This window comes from Capsicum annuum, chromosome 8 (assembly GCF_002878395.1).
Source record: "Capsicum annuum cultivar UCD-10X-F1 chromosome 8, UCD10Xv1.1, whole genome shotgun sequence".
Taxonomy (NCBI): domain Eukaryota; kingdom Viridiplantae; phylum Streptophyta; class Magnoliopsida; order Solanales; family Solanaceae; genus Capsicum; species Capsicum annuum.
The window spans coordinates 151948469-151958066 of record NC_061118.1 but is presented as its reverse complement, the minus strand read 5'-3'; the positions used below and the strand labels follow the sequence as shown (position 1 = coordinate 151958066).

Genomic DNA, 9598 nt, shown 5'->3' with positions numbered 1-9598 from the left:
TGAATAATACAAATCACTAATACTTTCTTTGCTTTTTCGAAAGTAACCACAAATATTTTTTCAGAGATGCCAAATACATGCTAGATGTGGGACATTTGGATATACAACACTAACTGCTTTGATGATACTTTCATTTCGATCAGAGAAAACACACATGTGCCATGTTTTCCAAAAACAACTTTGAATTATTGAAAAACCATGACCATGAGCTGTCATTTTTCGTATCCACAACTCCGTACGTAAGCGGTAAAATGCATCCTAATTTACGTACAAACTATATTAGTATTGATAAGTTGTCAAAACTAATTTGTTATACTACAACATATATTTTATAATGAAATACAAATTCTAAACAAATATAAATGAAAAATATCATACCTGCACCGTCGAGTGTACTTGCTGACAGGAAAGTCCTTTGATATGGTCCACTTAAATGCGCACCATCAATAACTACAACGGGTCTACAAAACTCAAAACCTCTTATCATTGGATGCAACGCTATAAAAAGATACATAAATTGATTATCCCAAGACTTATGCATTGCAATGTGAGAATTTGGATTGACATTATTCAACATATATATATATATATATATATATATATATATATATATATATCTCGGCATCTGTCTATACCCATCAGCTGGACTACCTCTAAGCATCGCTAGGGTGCGCTCCTCTGCACGCCATGCCTTCATATAATTTATATCAACACCATATACAACTTTTATTTCTTCCATGATGTAATACCCCGGGAAATTTTTCGTCGAAATTTTTTGCGTAAACGTGTTGGGTTCTATCTTTAAGAATGAATTATAAATTTTTCGTGCGGAATATCTTAGATTATGACCCATAATTGCGTAGAGTATTGAATAAGATTTCCAACAATATATGGATCATCCAAAACGGACACCCGAGCGACGAGTTATGAACATTTCGATCGAACCGTGAATACTAGTGAACAGTAAAACATGCAGGAAAAGTACTGAGGCCTGGCGTATTTTTGCTCCAACTTTAAACAATCATAACTCCTTGTACATAATGATCTGGGTGATCTACTATATACCAACGTAAAGATCTACGAGTCATCTTTCCAATGAAATTAGTTTCATCCAATTTGTCTATTGGAGCAAAAAGTTATGGTCAATCTACTTCAGCCTATCAAAAGTAAATTTTTGGATCAACTTCAAATGATCATAACTCCTCGTACACAATGATATAGGTGAGATACTATATATTAATGAAAAGATATGAGAGTCCTCTTTCTAATGAAATTAGTTTCATCCAATTTGAATATCGGAGTAAAACGTTATGGTTGATCTACTTTAGACTACAAAATAGTCCACCAAAGGACAGATTCGAGAATTTTTTTGTTTTTTAGGGGAGTTTTGGTCATTTTCCCTCACCCAAAATCCATCCAAACCCTATATTAAAGCCTATTAGAAGCATTATATGTTATATTTCATCAAATTCCCTCAAAAAGAAAACCCTAAGCTCCTACATCCAATTTCAAGAACCTCCAAAGTTCACCATTAATTCTGCAAATTTATTCAATATTCCAAGTTCCTATTTCAAGAACTCCAAGAACCATCATTCAAAGGCACGACATCTCAAAAACGAGTATCGATCTAAAATTCATCATTCAAGGTATGTGGGGTTTTTCAACAAGAACTCTCTTTCGTTCTTGTGCCCAAAAGTAATTTTCTTTACAAAGGCATGATTTTTATTTGATTTTTACGAATTTGAAGCATGAACCCATATCTTATGATGATTATTATGAAATCTTGATGTTTATGATTTTGAAAGACGAATTTACTTGTGTGGAGATATAAAGCATGAATCTTGAACAATATTTATCATGATTTTGATATTTGGGTCATGAATCCCCATTGAAAATTGTATTTTTTTTTTAGAAAGTGTGTGTTATAAGCACGTTGATGTTGAATATTTGAGATATTTTGAATGATTTGACCTTTTGGTCTTAATGGAGTTGTTTTGAACTCGAGTGTGAAAGAAATCCACAACGTGGTTGATTTTGATAGATGGGAAGCATGGTGGCTCCCGATGTATATTTATATATTACTGAAATTGTTTTGTTGTGGATTGTCTTTGAAATGATCTGAGCTAAGTCTAGGAGAAATATTTAGCACCGAGTGGGAGGTATAAAACGATCTTACTTCCCTAGAACTACGTGCCCCCGTAGGAGTGAGCCTGAGGCTGATTTATATAGTGATCACTAGTTTGTGTGGATTTGATATCGATAGTCCTACTCCAATGGCAAGGATAGGACGGCTCTCCCCAACGTGGGTTGTACGTTGGACTCCATGTGGCTCACATGGTTTATGTCGGTTATAGGATCTCCCAGTGTGTGTGTGTTTCCTTGTGTCTATGGTGAACGGTGAAGTGATTTGAAAGGGAAATTGTGAAAGTTATTCTTTCGAAAGATTTAAATGATATTTACATTATGAGAATTGATATTCTTGATGCACTGAAAGTGATTGACAAATTATATGATGACTCACATGTGTTATTATACTTATTTCTTCCTCTCATGATTATGATGATTTTCTTCGGGCTATGTAAGTCTTTCATACATCCTGCATATTTCTTATAAATATTTATGATGATGATGTTTATAAAACTGCATATACCCCCATATACTCGGTTCCTTTCCATAGTACTGACCCACTCTTCGGATGTGGGCTGCATTTTCTCGAAATGTAGGTTCAGGTGCTCAGTTCCAGGTTCGACAGTGATTCTTCGAGCACGCTGTTCTACATCCTCTGTCGTGGTGAGTCCTCATGTTTCGAGGACGTGATGTCTGATGTTGGTTTCACAGAATTATTTATATTTGATAACTGAGTATGAGTCAGTTGGGACATGTCTCAATGGCTCGATGGTTTTATTGATTTTCTTAGAGGCTTGTCAGACTAGTATAGATGTTGGGAGTTGACTAATAAGTCGTATTTTGTTATCTTTCTAAAATTCTTTTATTCTTGGATGATGATTACTCTATTGATATTTGAGGGTTATTTATGGAAACCCCGTTGATTTGTGTTGAACTGAATGAAAATGGCTCAAAGGGTTAGCTTGGGGCTACTCGTAGCCTCAAGCACCGTGTGATGCTCCGGGACCTGTTTTTCGGGGCGTTACACATGATGTCTCCCGGTGTGTACTTTCTTTTATAGTTAACTAATTTAGGACCAACGAATTCACACACAAAAGCAGTAGTCGCCATAATATTCTTCAGAATCCTATCACTCAAACGACATGAATGTTCTGGATTAAATCTTCTGATGATAAAAACATCTGTTTTTTTTATAGCTAGATGCTTCCAACATCCATTCACAATCCTCATTATGGCATCGGAGGAAATAGCTGCAATATGCAGTAACATATACTGTAATAAGTTTTTGTGGATGTTCATAACATTTCAATGTTACTATTTAGAGAAACTATAACAAAACCAGAAAAAATATATATATTCCATGCCCGAATAACATTGATTTTATTCCACATTTACAACATATACATTTTTTATAAGTCATCAGTTGAAATTTTAGAAAAACTTATGCATATAAACTAATTTCGAATATTTAAAATGTTGATACCAGAAAAATACATATACATAAGAAATATTATGTATATGTTAAACATTTGAGAATTATATACACTTCTTGCCTTCTGCACATTCTTTTATTCATTGTTCTAGTACTACAACACCACATTAACATAAACAAACAATATAGAATGTTTACTTAAACCTACAATCAATCACTTCATGCGATAAAAAAATTTCAATTACATATCCACTTCAATTCATAACAATTTCAATCCATAAATAAATTACAACATAACTAACATAACATAATCTATACAGTTTACCAAAAAATATTTCTAACACAACAAAATAAATTTATTACCTTTTTTAATCTAAACGTTTAGCTCTTGAATTGAATCCATGTGTCACAACATACTTTGACATCACAGAAACGAGCGTCTTTTTATCCTTATACATCTGTTTCACCTTCACATCAATGCTCCTGCTATCACAAATAAGATTATCAAGATCGAATTTCGGAATATACAACGCATATTGATTATGCTTCTCTGCAATTGCTAGAGCCATAGCGTCTGATTCAACACCCTCTACGCAAACAACAGTTCCTGTATCTCTATCAAACTGTATCTCATCGGAAGACTTATCAATTGTTGATATGCACAATGGATACATCAAGAATGCTGGTTGCGCTTTCTTCAACTCGACATACGACCGTACTCCATTGTCATTACTGATATGAAAAGGTGAAGCATTTCTGTCGACTACATAACGTACCTCAATAATTTTTCGAAGTTCATCAATGTTTAATTCCATAGCAATTGACGAAATCAACTTCAGGTAACTTACTGATTCCGCAACAACTATTCCTTCGTTTTTATAATTTACATATTCCGTTTCTGTTCTCCACTTACCAGCGTACCCCAAAAGTATAACAATATTCATCTTCTTGATGTCGAATTCAAATTTTTTTTTCAACACTATCAACATAAATAGTGACTGCACTTTTTTTTTGTGTGTGAATTGAGTGTTATTTGTTTTTCTTGAAGTCGAAGAAATTTTTTTTTTCAACAGGATCAACAAAATCTGTGTTTTTTTTTTGTATATGTGAATTACGTATGAGCTTTTTTAAATGTATTTGACTAATTCAAAATTTCAAAATTAGCAGTTGTTACATAATTTAAGGAAGGCATTAATTCACTAATTTAATTTGTTGAATTAAAAGCGTGATTAAAGAAAGGAATCCGTTAGTTTCTTTTTTATATGCCAGAAATATTATCAGATATACGTAGTATCATATGTATATTAATCGAAAGTTATGTATATCAAAAAGGGAGAGAGAGTACAGATTTTAAGAAAAATGGGATAGGGTGTAATTAGTTATAAAAGGGTTGATTATTGTGTTATTTATACTTAAAGATAACTATGATAAACAAGTTAATTTTACAAGAAGACCATTATATCCTTGAACATTTTATCAATGCCTTTAAGTTGCCATGTTGAAACTAATGTTTCTGTTATATAGAAATGTTAGGCAGCATTAAAAGTGGTCCACCTTTTCTCCATTTACACGTGTGTGGTAGTGGCCGCATCAAGTAATTTTTCTACATCGCCTATATATTCGGATATTATATAAATTCGTGATAAAATAATTATAATATTTTGAATATATCATAATTAATAAAAAATTATTTCTAACAAAATCTTTATTATATAATAATAATATTTTAACATTTTTAAAATTACTATCTCCGCTTAAAATATTAATAATTTATAAAATATATTATAAAATAATATAAATATAATTTTACCTATACCGAAAATATTCTTGAAAGATACTAAATTATATTTCTACTAAATGCCAAATTAAATTAAATAATCCACAATACATTTAGATAGTACTAAAGTTAGACGAAAATACAGAAAAATGACCGTAAGGATCATCGCAATTTCTATTTATTATTTTTTACGATGAACTAAAATTATATTTATTTTGGCATGAAGGTAGTACTTCAAACTTATATAGTAAAAAATTAAAGTTTGCAAGCATATTTTATATGATTAACTTTTTAGTTACTCATTTCGTTTATTTTTACTTGTCATATTTTGACTTTCGTATATCGATTCATAAAATAATTATTGAAATGATTATTTTATCATATAATCTCTATTAATTGATGTTTGAACATGATTTTGGAGAATAAATCATTATCGCTGACAGTAAAAGGAAAAAATATTTTTTTTTGGTCTTTTGTTATGTATCAAAGATGACCAATAAAAATAAATGATAAACAATGTTGAACGGAGGAAGAAATAAGCTCAGATAGATGAACTTATTTACTATTACCAAATAAGGTGGGATAAAGATGTTTTAGTCATAAAAGGAAAAGGCGAAACTGAAAAGCACACGTTCTGAATTCAACTCTTTATCCAAGAATCAAAACAGCCCGTTCCCATTTCCAGCAATTAATTTTAAAGAAAAAAGTCAGCCCGTCACCGGTCCCAACTCTATAAATCTTGAACCAATAACCATTTTCCAAAACCCTCAGCCAAAAACCAAACCCCACTTCAACTTTTTTTTTTTTTTATATTCTTTAAAACAAACAAAATCAGGCATGACAAACAGCACAACTGAGTTCACGGACGTTCATTCACACAAGTACCACCTCCCAAAGCGCATAATCTTGGTCCGTCACGGCGAAAGCCAAGGGAACAAAGACGAAGCATCATACAGCGTAACCCCTGATTACAAAATCCCATTAACTACGCGCGGGATTCAGCAAGCTAACCAAGCTGGCTCCCGCATTCGTCATGTTGTTTCTCAGTCCTCGGAGAACTGGAAGGTTTACTTCTATGTCTCTCCTTACGTCCGCACGCGCTCCACGCTCCGGGAGATTGGTCGGGCGTTCCCCAGGAATAGAGTGCTTGGGGTTAGAGAAGAGTGTAGACTTAGAGAACAGGATTTTGGGAATTTTCAAGTTGCCGAACGAATGAAAGTGATCAAGGAAACCAGGGAGAGATTTGGGAGATTTTTCTATCGGTTTCCGGAAGGGGAATCCGCTGCTGATGTTTATGATCGAGTTTCCCGTAAGTATTTTTTTCTTCTTACCTTATACTCTTTTCTCTTTGATTTTGTATTGTTCCGATTCTCCAAAAATGAATAGTCCGAGCAACATGCTTTTATATGATGTTTTAGTGTCCCCTTTGTCCTATTTTTGTCTACTAATAGATGAGATTTTAGTACAGTTTGATCCAGTTTGATCTTAACAGATATTGTATGCTGAAAGTGACAAACTTCTGATGGGGTTTTTGGTGAATCACTTATATTTAGTTTATGTTTAAATTAATGCATCTTTTGTTCTCTGTGTCTTGTCAAAGTCTGTCATATAAAATGAAATAGGAGGGGTCTAATTTTAATATGAGTAGTTGGAAAGAAAATATAAGAATTGAATGTATTGTCATGCCTAGTGCGGTTTACTTCTTCCATGTGGTTTGCTAGCTTTTGCACAGGAATGGGATTTACCTTGTGCGCATCCAATAAGCAGAAGCTTTGGGTTCCCTTTTCATCAAAAAGATGTATCAAAATCATGTATCTAGGTAAAAGTTCATCTGAAGTTTCAATGTAAGAATAAGTTGACAATATTTAGTGATAACACAAGAAGGAAAACAGGACCAAGCATATTAGGTCTGGGAAATATCTTTTTGATGCTTCTTTCTCAAAATTTTTGGTATTTGATATTCGAGAATTGATGAAGAGTGTAGGGAATTTACTTTTAGTTAAGTGGACATTGGTCTACAAAAGTTCAAAAGGAAAGAGCAGGATAACTAATTTCGTGACGGAGTAATTTGTTATCGAGATTGAGTTGTGTTTTGGTTGCTGCCATGCATTTGTTGTACTTTTACACACAAGATGGTCATTTCATTAGCTCTGTTATAGCTGCATTCTCATAATCAGCTGAGCTTTCTAATGACTTACTGCATAGGTGTATGGAGTGTAGCACCTTCTGCTAGAGAAAGTATGAATAGGTTAGTTTTATCAAGCTTTATACATCTGATGTGCGATCCTTATCTAGAGGTCTAATACATATTTTCTGACATTTTATTTTGCTGAGACTTTCTTTCTGTGGCGGGGGACATGGGTAGATACTGTTACTTAATTGGGATAATCAGAGACAGTCTCCTAGAATGTTACCAGTGTGCATGTTGTTCTAACCAAGACGTTTGAGGTTTAGCTTAGACCAAGATTAGGCCATGATGTAGGTTTCATAATCAGCATTATGTTTAGGTTGCTATGAGATCCATCGTTTGTCGCCATTCAGAGGCAAGATATCTTTCAGTGTTGTGTCATGCTCTTGAGATTTGTGTGTTATACTCTGTTGGCGCTAGTAATCTTGCCTTCATGTTCACATAGAAGTAGTTTAACAACATAGGTCTTTTAACTTGTTGTACTATAACAGCAAATCATTCTAAAACGAGGTGCAAGTAAAAGCAAACCTTGCAGTCAGTGCCCAATATGTTTCATATTGCTTAACGAAGGCCAAAACCTTATTTACAGTTGGATTCTTCATCCTTTTGGTGTCATTACAATGCTTTTAAAAGGATTATATATTTCCTGGCCTGGATTCTCAGTTTTCACACACATCTTCATATAATTGAAGCTACGACTCTTACTTTTGAATGACCATAAATCTATGGAACAGGATTTATATTAAATCCTGACCGATATATAGAAAGAACCAGATCTTGCACTGCTTTATATCTACTAGGGCATTAGGCACCTTTTCCAAGGCCAGTATTACACTCAATCTTATGCTTGACGACACTCAGCACTGCCGAAGATATTCGTATCTTCATGGCCACAATCACTAATATTTCTACAATAGAGAAGTTCTGAAGGATGACTTGCAGTAATACCACCTTTTAGAGCAAGAAAAATGTCTTCTTTCCTTCAATACTCGATGCTGGAAAGGTTCCCCAAGCTTTACCCGCTGGTAGGATGGACTTGAATTCTGCTTTGTGATCCTAGTTTTGCTTGTCAAAGATCCATGTCTAGTTTAATATCAAATGGTGTGCCTATAGTTTTAGTCTGAATTAGTTTGAATATAAGGTTCTTGTCGGTTAAAACTAATTTAAATTTTGTGAGACCAAAATGAATTTGCTATTGTATGATAGTGAGATGATTCAAATTATAATTTTATACGCAATAGTGGAATGTCACACTAGTGATGCAACAAACACTTTTTTTTTTTTTTTTTTGATGTGTCCAATTATATTTGCCATGGTAGTAGTTGGCTTCTATAATTTGTTATTTGAGCAAAATGCAACTGTTTTGTTCGGTGCTCTGAATAAGGATGCATTTGAATTCAGAAGCGTGAAGTTTGATACTTATTTTCATTTTGTAAAATTTTGTAATGCAGATTTCCTTGAAACTCTGTGGAGGGATGTTGATATGAACAGGCACCATCACAACCCAAATGATGAGGTGAATCTTATAATTGTATCCCATGGTCTAGCTAGTCGAGTCTTTCTAATGAAGTGGTTCAAGTGGACAGTTGAGCAATTCGAGTACCTAAACAATCTGGGGAATTGTGAGTTTCGAGTTATGGAATTAGGGGCAGGTGGTGAATATAGCTTAGCAGTCCATCATACTGATGAAGAGATGCTGGAATGGGGGATGTCCCCTGATATGATTGCAGACCAAAAATGGCGAGCTAATGCTCACAGGGGGGCGTTGAATGATCATTGCCCTTGGTACCTTGATGCTTTTTTTGACCATTTGGCTGAATCAAATGATATAGATGATGAAGATGTGAAGTCAAACAACTCCCTAGCATAACATTGTCAACGTGCAATTGTTCTAATTCATTACTTGCTGTTGTACTGTTCATTTGGTTAACTGATAGAAAAGTCTGTGCTCTTTTCCAGTTTGTTGTTCCAGTTTTAGGCCCACAGTATGTGTCAATTTCTTGTAAATTTGAAACTCTCAATTGTATATCAAACGTTTGACATCAAGGATTAAGTATGAATTGGTTATTGATTG

The 9598-nt window shown here is 33.8% G+C and overlaps 1 protein-coding gene across 1 annotated transcript; it reads left to right on the top strand.

Moving 5' to 3' along the window:
• The first annotated feature begins 5878 nt into the window (after positions 1–5878).
• Positions 5879–9598, top strand: LOC107839530 (phosphoglycerate mutase-like protein AT74H). The gene is made up of 2 exons (XM_016683056.2): positions 5879–6645; positions 8976–9598. Exons 1-2 carry the CDS (start codon positions 6174–6176, stop codon positions 9392–9394), a joined length of 891 nt encoding a protein of 296 aa, XP_016538542.1. The 5' UTR covers positions 5879–6173; the 3' UTR covers positions 9395–9598.

What these genes read in the sequence shown, in the direction of transcription:
- LOC107839530 (XM_016683056.2), top strand. Translation starts at nt 6,174, where the DNA reads ATGACAAACAGCACAACTGAGTTCACGGACGTTCATTCACACAAGTAC. An exon ending in TGTTTATGATCGAGTTTCCC is followed by an intron (nt 6,646 to 8,975) that starts GTAAGTATTTTT and finishes TTTGTAATGCAG; the next exon opens with ATTTCCTTGAAACTCTGTGG.